Source organism: Ursus maritimus, unplaced genomic scaffold (genome assembly GCF_017311325.1).
Source record: "Ursus maritimus isolate PB19 unplaced genomic scaffold, ASM1731132v1 scaffold_10, whole genome shotgun sequence".
NCBI classification, from domain to species: Eukaryota; Metazoa; Chordata; class Mammalia; order Carnivora; family Ursidae; genus Ursus; species Ursus maritimus.
In genome coordinates this window covers 8,470,235-8,488,624 of record NW_024423344.1, presented here as the reverse complement: position 1 = coordinate 8,488,624, position 18,390 = coordinate 8,470,235, and the positions used below count along the sequence as shown (strand labels likewise).

Sequence of the window (18,390 nt, the reverse complement as noted above, 5' to 3'; positions counted from 1 at the left end):
CCACCAACTGAGTGGCTGAGCTTCAGCCAGTCCTCTCCACCCAGCATCAGCTTTTGTTCGGGTAAAATGGGGACAGTTTCACTTACCTGGTGAAGGTTGCTGTGGGAAATCAAAAGAGTTTATTTATGAAGAAGGCAGTCATAAAACTAGTAAATGCTAACGATCACTGGTTATATGGTTATATGAACAAGTCACATCAACAGCGACAGAGTGGGGATTTGTCAAAGGAGAGGGGTTTTAGGGCTGGCAGGAGACCTGGTGAATCTCTGCAGTAGCCGCTCAGGGCTTGCTTCGGAAAGGAATGATGGTCAGAAAACAATGTGGAAGGATTACTATTTCTAGATAGTGAATTAAACACTTTACACACATTCTTTGGTTTAAATCTCACAACTCTTCGATGTAGTATTTACTTCCACTTTACAGATGGGAAAATTGAGGCTCAGAGAAGTTGAATAATTTTATCAAGGTCACGGGTCAGTATTTGAGGGACGGGGGTGTGAAGGCAGATTTGCTAGATTCCAGAGCCCAGGCATGTGTGGAGAAGCTGCAGGGCAAGGTCACAGTCTCCCCAGTGAGGCGCCTCACTGATGAGAAAGTTCCCCTTTCTGATCCATGGACCCTCCTTTACTTCAGAGGGGCCTTATGACTCAATTTCTTTCTCTCAAAAAACAAAAACAACAATACAAAACAAAAGCAAAACCAACAACAAAACAAAAACAAGCCCTGCTGTCCCTTTGCAAAGAAAACAGCAGTGACCCTTGGGAGTGAGCCAATGGCCCGCAAGGGTGGGAGCGCTAGCAGTGGAGGGAGGAGCAGGTGGCCCCAGAGATCGGAAGCCCACTAGTCTGGGCCCAGTTTGCCCCTAATACAAGACACTGATGGCCTTGGGGCTCCAGGAGGGGAGACTCATCCAAAGCAACACTTCCTTTAGAAGAACCACTCAGAAAGCCTTTGCCCCAGACCTCTGTTTTGGGAGGAATGAGGATACCTGGCCAAGGCCTTGACCAGCTGGCCCATTTTCCTGGCTGCAGCAGGGCCAGCAGGATGGGCTGCTGGCAGGATGGGCTGCTCCTGGCTCTGTGCCATTTGGAACCAGCCAGTGGCATTTAGAATCCCCATGCTTCTGGGCTATATTGCCTGAAAAATTCATCTTCAGCAGTGAGTCAAGTTAAAAGCGAAGCAAAAAAACAACAACAACAACAAAAAAAAAAAACAAAAAATGAAAATCCACCAACCTCAAACCCAAATGTGGTATTTCTTAATTGCCCCCTCTTCTCTGGTTAGTACCAAACAAATAAATGATGCTTTAATTTTTTAAAATGAAATGGAATCATTGCATGGCAAGAAAATCTGATACAAAGCCAGGGAAATCAGTTTGCATCTCTTTTCTATGTTATTCATATTTATTAATTGTTTTCCACAAACACCACCCAAACACAAGGCCCGGACCCTGAAACAAGCAACTGACTTGGAAACTACAGACCTGGTTGTAAAGAACTGTTAGGTAATTTTAAAACTTTAAATAAAAATAAGCAGTTTTCAAACTTCCCAACCATGTACGTTTTCATCATTTCTAAAGATGTGGGAATCACACTGTCTCTGGGAATAGTTTCCAAGGCGGGTCAGGCCATGTTGCTCACCTTTCATACAGTCTCTCCTGCCCTGAGATTAGGCACTAAATCCACATCCTAAATAGAAAGCTCCAAATAGCTTCAGTTTAGTGATGGCTCGGGGGCCATCTTTTCCCCCCAAATCCCTTGCTCTAGACCCATCTCCCCTTGCCCTCTCTCCAAGTGTTGGACAAACTGAATGTGCAGGGACTCTGGCACTGCCTTTATATCCCAGCCCTGCTGCTGCCTGGCCACACTTGCAAGACGTCCTCTTCTTTGGAGAAAAGAGATGCAGATCGAAGGATGTGAGCTGGTGAAGTACATGGCTATACTAAAAAGGGTTGTAAAAAGGAAGAGGAAAACACAGGGAGGAGGAGGCAGAGGAGGAATTATTCTATTCCATGGGCATCAATTTCACTAGGTCTTTGGATCCTTAGAAGTTTCCTTTCAATTATTTCTAAGCGTTAAGGCAGAAGCCTGAGTAAAGTTGGCTCTGTTTCAGGTCAGATTAAGGCGCTCTGTCCAGCTTGCCTGCAATGTGTTGGGGAGCATTCCAGCTTGTATTTTCTGTTGTCTTTTGAAGAGCTGGCTTCTCTAAAGAGGTCCATGGTTCTGGAGTGCTAGGACCCACACAGCAGCAGCAGATGTCTCCAATCCAACAATATCACCAGAAGAGGCCCCAGATATTACAGAAAACCTCTCTTCTCCTTTCAGAAGGTCTGCCAGTTGTCTCCCCAAGGCGCCCCAGTTGGCACAGGTGCCTGAGAACTCGAGTTCTCCCCTTCCGTCTGGGGTGGCCTCCGCAGTTCCTGACCCCTTGAACGGCCAGGGATGGTTGTCCACACCCAGGGTCCGACACTGCTCCCCCCTTCTTTACCAGTGGTTGAAGCCGCCTGGCCAGGAGGAGCCCCCATCTCTCACCGGGGTTCCTGCTGTCGCAGGGGCGCGACACTGGAGGGCTGCGGCGATGCGCTAAGGCCGGGCGGCAGGCGTCCTTCTCGGGCAACCGCGGGAACAGCGGGCGGCACCGCACCACCGGGGGGCAGCGATGGCGGCAGCGCCAGCAGCTCCTCCCCCGAAGTCACCGCGCAGTCCTGCTCTGGTTCAGCATCCGCGCCACCCCCGGCTGCTGGCCCGCAGCTGCGCTTCTTGTCCTCCTCCTTTTTCCATTTCATGCGACGGTTTTGGAACCAGATCTTGATGTGTCTCTCTGTCAAGTTCAGCATGACGGCCAGCTCCACCCTGCGCGGCCTGGAGATGTATTTATTGAATAGGAACTCCTTCTCCAGCTCCAGCAGCTGCGCACGCGTGTAGGCAGTGCGGGTCCGTTTGTTTTCTTCTGGCTCTGCAACATAGGCGCCGCCTGTGGGCGACAGGGCACGTGAGTGTGGTCCCTCGATCCCTGGCTCCTCCTGCCCCACCCATGAAGCCCAACACTTCAGCCCCAATCCTGGGAGCCCTGGTCCTCCCAGGCTCTCCCACCACCCAGTGCAACCTCCTATCCCAGAGCTCGGTCTGGGCTCACGCAGCCCTTCTCTAGTAAAGGTCACCTTTTCTTGGGAGGTCAAAGCTGTGCCTGCTCTCAGGCTCTCTCTGTGAGCAGGCGGTGGGCTCTATCAACCAGTGGTTCTTCAGTGGGTTGATGGTGATTAAGATGCACACACAATAGATATCTAAACCTGCTTGATTCTACAAAGGCAACAGATGCCTTTAGTATAGGACTTTTTAAAAACTACAGCTTTCTGACCTTGACCCACAGTAAATGTTTCACATCACTACCCAGTGCACACGCAGACATAGAACTGACATAAAAAAATTTTAGTTAATACGCAACTGATAAATTATTGAACACTAAAAAAAATTCAGGACATAAAACCAACCTTTACCACATGACACTATCTAATAGGAAACTATTATTATTATTAATATATATTAATAGTAAATAGCAAATATATAGTAAATAGTATATAGTAAATATATAAAAATATATTAATAGTAAACTATTGTTTACTATTTTTTTTTAAAAAGGTCTTAACCCAGTTAACTGATTTCATGATCAACGTATAAGTGCAAACCTCATTGTGAAAAACCTTGAGCTAATATAAACCCTGAGCTTATGACATATATTGTTATATTTGACCATGTGTTATCTCTGTATAGTTATATTGTTGTAATCATCCCCAACTCAAAAGCTGGTAAATTCTCTCTAATTGTTTTAATCGCCGGATCCCTGCCCTGGAGAAGGGAAACTATTCTGGGTCCCGGAGGAAGGTCCCTGTCAGCCCTGGCCTCTGTGTCCTGGGCTCCAAATGCTGACAAAGGTGAGCGGGGAGCCTTGGGGGTCAGATTTCCACTGGGAGCAGAGAGCCCTATGGAGGATGGGGTAGTGGTGGAGTCAAAGGCTCAGGAGTTCCAGCTCCTAGCCCGGGTGGCAAGGAAGCAACCGCTGGCCCAGCAAATTACCGCTGCACACCTGCTGTTTGCCGCTCTGCTCCAGGTCTTGAGCTTTTTTCCTTTTTCTGCGTGTGGTGTTACCGACTGCACCCGAGGAAGACGCCTAAGTCCTAGGACAGAGTCTGGGATATTTTTGCTGTGACTCTTGGGAAGCTTTAGGGAATTGAAAAGCTAGTATGTATTTTGGTGGGAGGGTTTCCCCCCAGGCCAAAAGGTGGTGCCCAGAACCCAAGGCTGAGGCTTGGGCTAGAGTCAGCAGAGGAGGCCTGCTCCCTGGGGAGCACCTCCAGAGTCTTACACTTCTAAGCTTTCCTGGGCATGGGAGAGAAGCAATGCAGCCTTAAATGAACGTTGAAAAGGCCCTCCGAGGTTCTTAAATTCAATCCACAATCTCTCGAGGCTCTGGCCCTCTTCCGCGGGTGACACGGAGGCGCTGCCAGCGACTTCGGCAGGGTCCACCACCCCAGCTCAGGACAGGTTGGCAGGAGATGGAGGCCGTTGGTGGTGTTATGGAGAAGATGTCAAGAGTCCCCACGTCCGTGCCCTTCCCAAAGGCGCAGGGTGAGGCCGGTTTAGGGACAAGCCCGCCAGTGAGGCTGCTGCAGTTCATTTTTTAGGTCGACATTTTCAAAACTTCCCATAGTATTGTTGTTAGTATTCATATTGTGCTACAAATGAAAGCCCTTTGGTCACGTTACTCTCCTCAGGGGTTTGAAACCTCACTAGGAGTGGGCAGGGGAGTTCACAGACCCATAAAGCTCTGCTCCGCCGAGAGATTTCGGGGGAGGACCTCTAGGCCGCAGGAGAACCCTACGGGCAGCTTCCAGGAAAGGGGGTTGGTCCTTTCCGCCTGGCCTGAGCTTGTAGCGGGTCAGAGGGCTCTCTCTGCCTGACTCTCCAAGCCGAGGTTGTTACCCTTTCAGGGTTCCCCCATCCCGGGGCAAGGCCACCACTTTTCTATCGGATTTTACTGTTTGGATCCTTAGGTCCGCCTGAGCCCAAGCTTCACCAGAGCAGGGCTCACACCCTGCGGGTGGGGTGGGGAAGTTAGCCCGCTTCGGAACGTTTCATCGTTTTCATTTGGGGCTTCCCTGGAATGCCGGAAATACGCGTCCCCAGCCCCCACCCCGGGTGGAGGGACCTAGTCCCCCGCCTCCCAAGAATCCCGCATTTCCCAAGACTCCCCAGTCTCTGGCGGCGGCCTCGCGGGCTGCGTAAGTACGCGCAGGCGCCGGGCAGCGTCTGGCGCCCCCCTCGCCCTGGCCTGCGCGGTAGGTGGGGAAGACTGCAGCGGAGTTTGGCCCTGTCCTGACTCGGGACCCGGACCCGCCCGGTCCTCACACTCGGCCATCTCGAGAAAGTGAACTAGGGGGAGAGGCGAGCCCCGGGGACCCTGGGCGAGCCCGGACCCCGCAAAGCTCGCTGGACTGCGCCGGGGTCCGTGTCAGGCACCGGAGGCGGACAGAGCTCCGAGGACTCTGGGGTGGGGATGGGGGCGGCAGACTGAGCCTCTTTCCCCCAACTTCCGACTACTGGAAGGAAAAGAAAAGTCAACTACGCGCCATGCAGGTGTGACCACAGGTGGCCGCGGCACGGAAGCGATAACATTGTGTAGCGGCCAGAACCCCCGGCCAGCTCCGGGCGGGAAGGGGCCTGCGGGCCCTCCGCGTCTCGGCTTCCAGGCTCCCAGGACGAACTTCTGTGACACGCCGGCGCCTAGGGCCGCGGGGAGCCAGTGCTCACGCCTCCCTGAAACGGCCGTGCAAGGAGGGCATCTTCTTCCTCAAACTTACTTGCTGGGAAGCAGCATGGGGGAGACCCCTTGGAACGTTTCTGTGTGTTCAAAAGTGAACTAGCATCGCAGACGCCTCTCCCAGCTGCTTGTCTCCCAGGCTGAGCAGCCAGGCCTCGATCTTGCGGTGAGTACCCCCCGCACCCCCAATCTCCCAATCCCGGGCCGCCTTTGCAAACTTGGGTGCAGTTTGTCTTCCCCGCTTTTCTGCATCCACTGAGTGCCTCCGACACTGTCTGTACTCCTCTATTGAAGCCTCCTGGATGGGCCCAGGGCCAGAGGGGCCCGGGACTCCAAAGGCGCGCTCCGGCCCGGGCCCGGGAGCATCCCAGAACCCGGCTCGGCTTCCTTGACGCTCACTCCGTGGAGTCCTGGCCAGGGGGATCCCCCAGTGGAGGAGGATCCGGAGGGTCCGAAGCTTGGAGCTCAGCCAGGCTTTAGCTTTCTGGGGGTGCGCAAGCTGCTGGAGTTCAGTGTACAGGAGAGAAGGGTTTAAGCTCCAGGGAGGAGGAAAAGAAGCTCTAAATGGGACCAGAAAGGCACTTCTGTGCTGGATGGCTTAGTTGGCTCCCTCTGTAGTTTAGTCCGACCCTGGGTTGTCCAAACGGGCTGGGAACGGGAACCGATAGAGGATCCTAGGGAGCGTTTGGAGGTAGGGGCAGCCGGTACGAGAGCGGGTGAGGACAAAGGGGGCGCAGAGCCAGGCTTACCTGCCCACTGGCCTTTCCACGCGTGAGCCTTGGTAGACTTCATCCACGGGAAAGGCAGCTGGACGCGACTGGGCTCCTCCAGGGCTCCTGGCTCAGCTCCATCCGGGAAGGGCCCGGCCGGCGGGTGTGGGAGCGCGAGCTGAGCTGGGAGGTGGTGGTGGAGGTGCGCCACCGCGGAGTCGTCTGCGAGGGGAGGCACCTCGTACGGGGAGATGTCCGGGGGGCTGCCCTGCTCCAGAGCGCCCAGGGTCCCCGGAAACGGGGGCGGCGGCGGCGGGGGCTGGCGGCCCATGTACAGGCACGCAGGCGGACTGGCTCTGAACTCTGGCGCCTGGCCGCGCTGGAACGCGCAGGGGTCCTTGTAAAGCTGCGTAGCTGCGTAGTACTGCTCGTCGCTGTTCATGGCTGCCGCCGGGTCTCGGACGCCAGGAGTGGGGAGCTGGGGCTGGGGAGTTGGAGCTGTGCAGCTCTCCCACTCCCGCCGCCACCCTTGCTCGCTTTGACAGCTCCGCTCAGCTCGCCGAGGGAACCCGCCGCCGGCGGGGACTGTCGGGCCGGCCGCCCCGCCATAGGCTCCGCTGTGCCCCACGTGGCTCAGCCTGGGGCCATTATTGGCCTGGCCGACTGCCTTAAGAAGCAAGGCCCAGGTACCCGAGAGCACCTGCATTTGTTTCAATTTTCTCTCTCAGCTGAGTTTACCGCACACACCTGTATGCGCAGCTGGCAGTGCTGTGTAAAGTGGAGCATTCGCGAAAATATTAAAATTTACATTCAATTATAGAAATATATTTTCATCATACTTTGATCTATTTTCCTTGTTTGGTAATGTACATAATACATTAGTCCATTAATATAATTTATAAATATACCTATGCCGAGGTTGTGTATTTAAACTTTTTTTTAACTGTTAGGGAATACGGTTAAAAAGGTTTACAGACCCGAGCTCTATAGGTCAGAAGCAGTTGGTCCTATTTTATTTATGAAATTTGTACACAACCACAATGACGTCAGTGAGCTAAGTACATGAAGATTCAGCATTCGTTGTATGTTTTTTTTATCTGTGGCTGTGCTGCGGGGACTTCTCGAGTGTGAACTGTAACTTCAGAATCGTTCACAGTGGCTTTTAGGTTTTTTAAACTGAAGGGCATTATTAATTTTGATTTCGGGAAACTGGGGTTCACTTGACCAACTCAGTGCAGTTTCCTAATGTGGCAGGGGAGGGGGGGAAGAAATAGCGTCACCTCTTGTGGCTGGGAGGGGGGGACGGGGCTGGCATGGGGTTTCCAGATCCGTAATGGCTTTTCCACAGATCCTGACACCCACCCGCAATCTGTCAGCTGGAGAACGCGTGCTTCAGCGTCGGACTGATAGAAGGTCGGTCCGAGAGAGGAGGGAAGTAGTTTAGAAAAGAATTAAAAGCGCTGCGTTTTTATGACAACTGACATTGTCAGTTGGGGCTTCCACTGCTTCGGAAACTTCTGGGTATTCTGGGGTCCGCACTTAGAGACGTTTTTTCCTACCGGACGATGCGGACAGACTATCTGCCGGTCGCGGTGGCACCCAAGCCCTGGCCTGGGCATGACCCACGCAGCTGATTCGTTTGCCCAGGGAGTTCTGGGTGGCCTTGGACCAGTTCCTGCCAAAAGGACCACTTTCCTCGAACCAACATGGAGAAAAACTGGACACTTTTGCAGAAAAGCCTTGGCGAGAGGGAACGTGAACCACAAGGAACCACTAAGGGGAAATCACTGCAATCTAAGGGGAAATCACTGCAATCTGACTTTCCTAAACCACAGACCGCATCCAGCCCTTCACGAGGAAGATTCTAATATATTTTCTCCTTGTGAAAGTATGTGTTTTAAATGCATACGGTTTGAGTGCGCTACTCTGAAATACCCTTTTTCATTAAAAAGCAAAAGCAGTTGGGAAGTTGGACTTCTCTGCAGATTCCTTGCCTTGTGCGATGCTGGTGCCGTCTCAGCATTTGCGTTTGGAAGAGTGCTGTGCACGAAGGGGTCCGCGCCTGGGTGGGGACGCGCGCAGCTCCCGGCCTTTTTTGGGCGGGCGCTCCAGACTGAGGGAAGCCGGTTAGGTGGGGGCGTTCCGGCGATTTCTTCAGGGAAAAGGGCCACCTGCGGTCCTAGGGGCCGGGGAGGAAAAGGCAGTGGGACCCGCGCACCTAATCTCTGCGCGTTCTCGTCAATGAATCCATTGTTGGCGGCGGCCGCGGAGGACCAGACGCAATCACCGGGCCGCGAGTGACCGCATCGATCAGCAGGCAGGGCCGGAGGGGGGTTGCCCGGCCTCGGCGTGTTGACCCTCGGAGATAATCTGCCAAGTCGCCGCGGGTTGACTTGGCGACGCGGTTATGAGCGGGCTGCGAGCTCCGCTTGGGACAAAGATCGGCCACCTTCCTCCCCCCAACTCTTCCCTACTCCCCCTCCCCCCTTGGCAACTCCGCGCTCAGTCCCCAGACCCCCCCCTTTTCCTCCCCCGCTCCTCGCCTCGCCCGCCACCACCGACCCAGAGTGTTTATTTTGCACTTCTCGTCTAATTGCACATTTCTGTAAATTGGTCTCCATTTCGATGCTTCATTTGCTCGCATTTAATATTTTTGCTCGGCCCTGCAGAAAGAAAAGAGGCGCTCAGCAGAAAGCAAATCCGTCTATTGCGCTCTTTGGCGAAAAACCGGGAGCCCGGGTCTGAACAAAAACGTGGGGGAAGGGGAGGGGGTGCTGAAGGTGTTCCACGGAGGCCCGTTCTCACTTTCACAATTAGCATTTTCTGCTGGCCACTACTTAAACAAGTGACCCAGGAAACAGAGGGCAAACAGCCATTGATTACGGTGGGACAAGGCTAACAGGATTTTTGGATTGGTTAATTATAACGTATTCCCATATAGAAAACGCACCCCGCACAACCTTCCACTGAGCAAGAGCGTGTATTGTATTTCTTCTGTGGATATAGCTCGTGGTATCATAAAATCGCCAAGTCCATTACAGGTGAAATGCGTTTCCGCTCTGAATCCCCGCTGACGCCTGCGCCCCTTTCGCCTCCCACAGGCCCAGGAGCGATACCGAGCCATTAGGCGAGCGCCTTCCCGAGCCATTTAACAGCAGCTCTTATGGATAAATAAACAAAAAAGGCTGTAAACCAATTATAGTGTGGACAGTGAAAAAGTCGTTTATTAGCAGGACGTCCTGATAGCTCTCACAGATACTGGAGGTCCTTGCTTACCCTCTTCCCCCTTTCCCTTCTGGAGACACAGTTTGTGCCCTGGAGAACACAGGTTACCTTGTTCTTGGTCAGGACCTGAGTCTTCCAAGCATGCCAAAGGCTGAATTTGACTTGATGATAAGAATTTTTAAGCCACTGTATTCCACTACCAAGGGGGAAAAATAATAGATGAACCTCACTTAACTCCAAAGATGTGTTTATAGTGAATTTGTGTGGAATTTAATTTATTAGATCATATTTGTTTTTATAATTAACCTGCTGTTAAAAATAAAAATTAAACTATATCTTGAGTGGAAACGCTAAAGCAAACAATGTGCTGTATTTAATGAGAATCCTCTCTCCGTAATTTACTTTGAATTTTTGTACATGAGCCTTTTCTTCAGAGGGCACTTTTGCTGGCTTTTATTCCCCCAGCGTGAATTCTTCTTCCCTCCCTCAGCTCCAGGATTTGAGTCTGGTACCTAGGTCTGAGAGAGCCAAAGGTAACTTGTTCAGAAAAACTTCACACTTTGAATCAAAGGCTTTCCACACATTCACGGGACAAACCAGCAAAAGTCGAGAGTTGAAATTATTTTCAGAAAATCCAGCACCATCCCCCATTGTGTAGATGCAGCCTAAAAAAGTAAATTAATTGGACAGTTGTCTTGTCCGCTACCTCGCTGGCTCTCTTTAGTATGAGAGAGGAGTGGAAGGGGCGGTAGGTCAGACTCTGTGCACCCCAGGACTGTGTGCTGCCCAGTAGCCCACACTGCTCAGTGCTTTCTCCCAGGAGTAGGACTGGCAGACACCAGCCCTTTCCTCCCGTTTTTGTTTAATCCTTCTGAGGCCCTTAGTTTACTTTGCAGCTGAAAGGAAAAGTGTGAAAGGAAGTTGGCATTCCAAAGCGACTAAGGCCCCCTGCTTGCTCTTCCCCCAGCATCCCCCATGACCTGCCCTTGCAGTTCCCATCCCTTTGGCTTGCTTTCCCCAGGTTCCCATCTCTGCCCTATCATCCAAAGGTGCAATTTCCCGAAACCCCAGCCCTGGCCATCCCTTTCTCTTCTTCGTCGTGGATAACCAGCTTCTTACTTCCATTGAAATTCCCCCCCCCTTTTTTTTTGCCCTCCACCCCCCTCCTATCACTGTTTCCTGTGACTAATCCTTTGTTCTCCTGTGAACCTTTCCTTACCTCCAAGAACCCAAAGGAGGCTTGACCCACCTTTCCTGGTCATTCCAGCTGCCTTCTCGAACCATCCCATATTTCACATGGTTTATTATTAGTTGGCAGGCCAAATATTTTCAATAATATTTCTCGATTAAACAGCTATGTAGCCCTCTATATGTGCATGTCTGCGATCTCATTGAGGGACAGAAACTCAGTAGAAGAACTGTGTTCTGGCTTCGGTGTAGCATGGAAAACTCTTTGGAGCTGCATATACCCATCTTCCAAATCTGCTCCTGCCCCGCACAAGCTGTGTGTCCCTGGCAAGTTATGTAACTCTGCTAAGCCCCTCTGTCCTTATTTGTAAAATGGAAACAATAGTACTGCCCCAGCAAGTACACCCATTGTAGATAGTTATGATAGCAGCAAACACAGAGCCAGGCACTGTTTCAAGTATTTCACATTTGTTAATCCTCACTAAAATCCCGTGAGGAGGTACTGTTATTCCTCTTTTGCTGTGCAGTACACTGAGGCATAAAGATGTTAAGTAACTTGCCCGGAATCACACAGCCTAGATTCATGCTGAGGAGGTCTGGTTTTAGCTGTGACCCTATACTGTCTTGCTGTGTAGTAGACAATGAAGAAATATTTTTTTATTGTGTGAGAATTCAATTAGACAAAATGTCTAATGTTCCTGGCTCTCCACAGGCACTGAACAAATGGTCAGCTCTTCTTTCCCCCCTCCAGCATTACTTTTAATGCATCTATTAAGTATTTAATGATTGATCATTATTGCATCTAAAAGAATTGCAGAGCTCTTACCACAAGTCCATGTTTAAGGGCATTGCCAGGCAGGTACACCTGGAAAGGTATATTCAGAAACACCGTGTCTTTTAAGGGAATGGGCCCCAAAGTGGGGCTCTTCTTTAAGTGGGTAGAGGAGGTGGGGAGCACTGGATGGCACTTGCTCCTGCCAGCCCTTCACACACCACAGAGAGAGAGAATCAGGTGTGAGGGAGATACAGGGGCTTCATCTTTATATCCAGGAAAGCCCTGCACAGAAGACTTGAAGGGGGTGAACTAACCACAGCTGAATATGCTGTTCCTATCCCAGTAGATGTGGAATCCAGCGTCAAGACAGCGTCTTATAGCCAGAGGCCACTCCCCCACTGTATTTTCCATGGTTCTTCCATTTCCAGGTTGGAGACAAAACTATTATCATAAACTCAGAGGAAACCCTCAAGTGGCTTGGGAAGGAAGGCAGCAGTTCCAGTGTCTGGGTTGGAGCAGTCCTGGAATCCTGCTCCATTCCTGTTTCTCCAGATAAGGAAGGTGGTCGTGTGCAACCCCGGTCTTCTTTGTAAGGATCCAGAAGCGCCCCTGTCAAAGTGATTCCTCTGCATGTGCCCTGAATGTAAGACCCATAGAAAAGTGTTAAAATTAGGAATCTGTGGGGATTAAAGTGGAGGAGTCAGCTTCTACGTAAGGCGCAATCATTCCCTCTCCTGCAGTAACGTAAGTAAAGGCAGATTGTTTGACTGTGGTCTCAAATTCATTGAATTTTCCTATTAGTAATTCTCCCTCTGGTAGATATGTCTTATCAGGGTATTGTGCAGAGAGAAGCTGTATTTGAATAAACTTATTTTGTGTATTTTCTCCACTCACATATCGTAACACATTTACCTTTAAGCAAATCCCACAAAGGTACAGATTTCTACTAACCAATGAAATAACAGAGATTCCTAGGGTAGTGTTTCTGAAAGTGTGATTCATGAGCCATGTGTATTAAAATCACTGGGATGCTTACAGAATGTAAGTAGCCTACTCTCAGACCTACTGAATAGCCATATGTGGGGTGTGGTGGGACTTCAGAATCTGCACTTTCAACACACCCAAGGTCATTCTTAAGCACGCAATGAATTGAGAACAACAACAACAACAGGAAACAAACACTTGAGCTATAATTTGTTTGATACACGGAGACTCATAGACGCTCTCAAAGAACAAACGTTCTTTAAGCATGGACATTCAAATAAAAATACACCTCTCTATGTCATAAGGTTGTTGTGAGGTTTAAATAGAGGAAACATATGGAAAAATGCCCAAGTCCATGCAGAAAAGCGTGTTATTTGAATCTCGACACGGGCAAACCACATATAAATCCTGGACATTTTCAGGTTTTTCTTTCTGTCTTACACACCCATTTTTGCTTTACGTGACTGAAGCTTGAGAAAGGTTCAGCCTGATCCTACTTTATTATTGCGCCTCTCCCACTGAGCTCTTTGGAAACAGTGGGACTCTCCTTGGGATGTTAATGTGTGTGGCTCCACTCTGGGCTCAGCAAAGCTGAGCTGAGCTTTTCCAGCCACAGTAGCTAACACATAAGGGCAAATAAAGGGAGGCAATAAAACCAAAGCAAATTGATTCATCTCTAGGCAGTACCATTATAACTTGTGTCTTAATGCCATATTCTCTCTACACCGAACATGGCCAAATAGCTTCCTTTAAAGGTAAATGAATTTTATATAATTTGTGGCTAATTCCATTTAATTCTGCCCACATGAGCATGTGATAAGGGAATGTTAAACTGGTTGACAACAATGGGCTAAAAGGGGCATTCAGGAGGAGGCCAATATTTGATTTCCAAGTGCTCTGGCTCAACGCTGAGAAATCCAGATTACTATGAGTGTGTTGGTTTCTTGGTTATTTGCTTTCTGTGCTCCTAGCTCCTGAGTAAAGGGCAGTGAGAAAACACTAGGATCCCATCTGTCACAATGAGGCTAGTTACAACAAAAATAACGACTCCTTTTTATAAAATCATTCTTGGTCTGACAAACTCCCTTAGGACCGCAGGGAATCAGGAAGAGTAAAAATAATAGAATCAATAGCAACTTTGTTATCTAGTAACTTAAACAACCCTTGCCTGCTGGGATGGCAGAACAGGCTTTCTTATCTTGGAAACAGGAAAACTTTCTGGATAGTAAATTATTTTTTACAAAATGTTTCTAACTGGATTAGGTTTCTAGAGAAAGTGACTAAGGTAGGAACGATGCCAAATTCTAATCACTTACACACAATATTTTAAAACATGGGAAAGACTTTACGCCTTTAAATATAATATGTATTATTTCTTCTTTTTATTTAATAAAACATCAACTGTTGTACAATCATTGGAATACTGAAATGTACTCAATTAGAGAATTAGAAAATTAATTGGGAAATTCTCATTTAAATGTCTGGATCATCTGGACAAGTTGATTTTCGTTCCTATGTCAGGACTTGTCTACATCAGCCCTTGCCCCCTGCTGTGGTCTTCTGAGAGCTTCCATAATCCCCACTCAAGTCTTCAGTTAGGAAATGTTCTCGCTACTGAATGACCTATCTATCTGACAGCAGGGAGTGGGTCTGGTTTGATGTGGGTGTTCCATGTTGATTTCTTTGCCTGTAAATAGTGATGACTCAGCTCAAGAGTTATGAAAGGTATCTTGGTTTGGAGAGAACCATCTTTTCCACAGTGCAAGTGTTCATAACAGCAGCTAAGTAGATGGTCGACACACCACAGAGATGGTCCTGACCTGGTTCATTCAGATACTTGAAGGAAAAGGCGAAGCTGAGGGGCTCAAATTATCAAGTGAGTCTGTGTTACCAGAAGTTACCGCTTCCATTCACATCCAAGTTCATCTTTTGTATGCGGACGTTTTGGTACAGACATACTCATTTCAAATATCATTGTCCCTCTAACACCTTGTATACGATGTCCTTGAAGTCTGAACACAGACAACGCTGCATACATAATATCTTGTATTCCATGTATACGAGATAAAGTATTATCGATGTATTCCGGACTTCGCGGCCAGCCTCTGTAGAAACGGGCCTAATTTTTGTTAGTTTTCTTGCAGAAGAGGCCTGAGGTTTAATTTAGGGGAAGAAAACCTTTTCTCTTTTTACTAATGCTGTATTGTAAAACATAATCAATCAGTGTTGTCTGCTTCATTTACAAAGCAATTTATTAGACTCTGCCAACATGGTCACAGTCAAACCTTGACGTTTCCAAAAGTTGGAGTTAGAGATTGCTATGAATCCAGATAAACAGCACTGTTTTCTTACCTTCCCAGCAAATTTCGACAGGTGATAACAAAAAGGCAAACACAAGTCTCTAACCCCTAGCCTGCTGTTATCTGTCTCCCGGCCTGTAATTACACAGGATTTGGAGTTTTCTCAAGAGAGTGGAGTGACACTATTTACCTTTTTGTATTTATATGACCAGTAGCCAAACTTAAATATAATAACTAGGGAAATTTAGTCAAGAAAAGTACTGACTGGGAAAGAGTCAAGTTTTCTCTGTTTCTCCTGCTGTGTTTCCTCATGAACCTCTTCCCTGCAAGTCCTGGGGGCATTTTTGAAAAGAATACTGGTCTTATTCCACCTACTATTTATAATATTCTAGGACTTTGTTGTTCTGATTATTGCTTGATATGAGGGGAGAAAAGAACTGAAGATGGTTTATGTACATTTGAGGTGAAAAAAATAATTGAACCAAGTTGAGTGGTGTTTCAACAGTTTTGTTTGTTTTTTTTTTTGGTAAAGGGTAGTGGGATGGTCTTGAGAAGTAGATAAGCACATGGCCTGGCCTGTTCCTCATTCCTCATCTAATCCATCTAATTCAAGCTTCCTTTCTTTAAAAAAAAAAAAATTGTTCACCTTCTAAGAAGTCGCTAATAAGGACAATAGAAGTAACTAGCAACTTAGCACCAAATTTTGCACAAAACTCTCTTATCTGTCAAGTTACTAGATATTTCAAACGTTTCAACTCCTTTCTTTCATTGTCTCCATCCACAAGGAGTGCTGAAGCATGTCTTCAGTTTATATCACAGAGGCATTACAGTTCTTTCTCATTTGGTGCCTGGAATGGAAATATTCTACTATATAATGTAAACAAAGATTCTAAAGCCATAGTTCTGACTTTGCTGTTTTAGTCAAATAGCTCTTTCAGATTGTAGTGAATGCTATGAATCATTCCCCCAGAAAAATGTATGAATGTGTAAGGACACAAAATTCTGTAGCAGATTTTAGGAAATTCATATCCCTCTGCCTCCCTAGCCCATCCATGTCCATCTGTACCAGGCAAGGTTTACCTGGAGCCGATCTCTGCCCAACTCAAGATTTTCACCTCTACTTCTAGATTTGGGTTTGCTAGTTCTGGAACTTTACAAAAGTTGCTTCTTTATAAATATTCACAATGATCGTTGTTTATTTGATAGGCTATTCATGCTATGTACAGAGGACTTACATACTGGATAATCATTGCTTAACTATCTGACTATACTCACCTACTCCACAAGGATAATAAACATAATGAGGTGGAATGGTGAGTTTGGAAGAGGTGAAATTATATTTCTAAGATTATGAGGAATTCACAGACTTAGGGATGTATGGAATTGTGACATTGATCTGTTGTCATTAATGGTAGCTTGGCTTAAGATCGCTCTTCTCTTACTCCTTTCAACAAACTCGTATTTAAATATCTGCTCTATGCCAGAAACTATGACAGGTTTTGAGGATATAACAAAATAAGACATGATCCCTACCCCAGAGGCCTTAGATTCTATTGGAGGGAAGGAAGCAAGCACAAAAATACACACAGCAAATAACTCCAGATGCCCTGAAAATGTGGCTTTTCTACCTCTTATTGGAAGCTCGTGACCACGTTAGTCACATTGAGACAATCTGGCTTTCCCCTGTAGTCTATTTTTAGTTATATCCTGAAAGCATATAGGGTATTGTCTTGCTTCATCACTTACTAGCAGTTTGATTTTGGGCTTTCAGTTGACCAGTGTTTCAAGTTTCTCATCTACTGAATGGCAGCTTGGTGAAAGGTTAAAAGCATGGCTCTGGAGCAGAGCTGTTTTGGTTTGAATCCCAGCATCACTACTTATTAGTTGTGTGATCTTGGGTAAGTCCCTTAACCTCTCTGTGCCTCAGTTTCCTTTTCTGTAAAATGGGAATAATGATAATACCTACCACGTAGAGTTTACCCCATGAGTTAACAATGTGGGAAGCACTCTGAAAAGAACTCATATATAGAGTGCCTTGCTCTTCATTCATTCATTTAATCATTCATTCTTACTTAACTAATATTTATGGAATGCTACTTTGCACCACACACTGTGTTAGGTATCGGGGATGCCATAGTAAAGAGGTAGTCTCTGCTTTAAAGAAACCTCTAGTCTAGTAGGGGAGTCAGGCAGCTAGAGAGGAAATTTAAATGCAATGATAAGACCTCTGTGACAGAGACAAATGTGGGCCCTGATGGGAACACCATAGCAAGGGCACGTCCCCCAATCTGGGGATGTTTTCCTTCCTGTTTTATTAATTCCCTAGTTAAGGCACACACCTTCAGCTCCTTTAGGATTTTTTCTCACATTTTTTTTAAAGAAAGTTAAAAAAATGTAACTGTACTGAAAAACACATAAAATTGACCATTCACACATTTCTAAGAGTATAGTTTAGTGGTGTTAAGTATATTCACATTGTTGTGTAACCCAATCTCTAAAACTTTTCATCCTGAGAACTGAAACTCTATACCCATTAAATGACAGCTCCCCCTTGCTCCCTCTCCCTAGCCCCTGGCAGCAACCTCAGAGGATTTTATAGTTCCCATGCATGTTCTTCACCACCTTAAGTTCTCATGGTGTTGTCATCATAGTTGCTGTTGTTTTCTATCATGGGTTTCACCTCATCTTTGTAGGAAGATACTAAGGAAGTAGAAGGCAGCAAAAAACCTCTGTTTCACATAAGTTAAAAGAAAACAGGTGAGTGAGGAAGTACACTCACATACACCTTTACATATGTCTTAGAAATATTTAAGTACCCAGCTTCATATATCACATATGTCTAACAGGATGAGAACAATGTTTTAGAAATACGAACATCACAGTATGAAGTATGGGCCAGAATCCAGAATATGACTAAAGTATTTAGACCCATTCAGAGGCTATTAAAAAGAAGTTGAGGTATGAGAACATGGAGTTTATTTTTTTTATTTTTTATTTTTTTAGAGGGGTGGGGAGTGGCAGAGGGAGAGAGAGAATCTTAAGCAGGCTCCATGCCCAGCATGAAGCCTGATGCAGGGCTTGCTGTCACAGCCCTGAGATCATGAGCTGAGCTGAAATCAAGAGTTGGACATTTAATCAACTGAGCCACCCAGGCGCCTGAGAACATGGAGTTCAGACTTGCAATGGAAATGGAGAAAAGGGGAAAATCCAGAATGTAACAAAGAGAATGTAACAGTAGGAGTTGGTGATCAGTTGAATAGGAAGTAAAGAAAAAGGCGTAGGAGATTGGAACCAATATTTATTAAATGCTGACTCTGTGCCAGGGCTCGGCTGGGCCCTTTGCCCATAGGATCTCATTTATGTCTTATGACATTCCTCTGTGTTAAGTATT

The 18,390-nt window shown here is 47.4% G+C and overlaps 1 protein-coding gene across 1 annotated transcript; it reads right to left on the bottom strand.

Annotated features, from left to right (window-relative positions):
• Positions 1 to 2,527: 2,527 nt before the first annotated feature.
• PDX1 (pancreatic and duodenal homeobox 1) lies at positions 2,528 to 6,969 on the bottom strand. Its single transcript, XM_040620471.1, has 2 exons — positions 6,567 to 6,969; positions 2,528 to 2,973 (listed from the first exon to the last, which is right to left on the bottom strand). The coding sequence occupies exons 1-2, from the start codon at positions 6,967 to 6,969 to the stop codon at positions 2,528 to 2,530; spliced, it is 849 nt and encodes a 282-aa protein (XP_040476405.1).
• Positions 6,970 to 18,390: the final 11,421 nt, after the last annotated feature.

Coding starts and splice junctions, on each gene's coding strand:
- PDX1 (XM_040620471.1), bottom strand. CDS start 6,969: ATGAACAGCGACGAGCAGTACTACGCAGCTACGCAGCTTTACAAGGAC. Junction 2,974..6,566: donor GTGGAAAGGCCAGTGGGCAG/GTAAGCCTGGCT, acceptor TGTCGCCCACAG/GCGGCGCCTATGTTGCAGAG.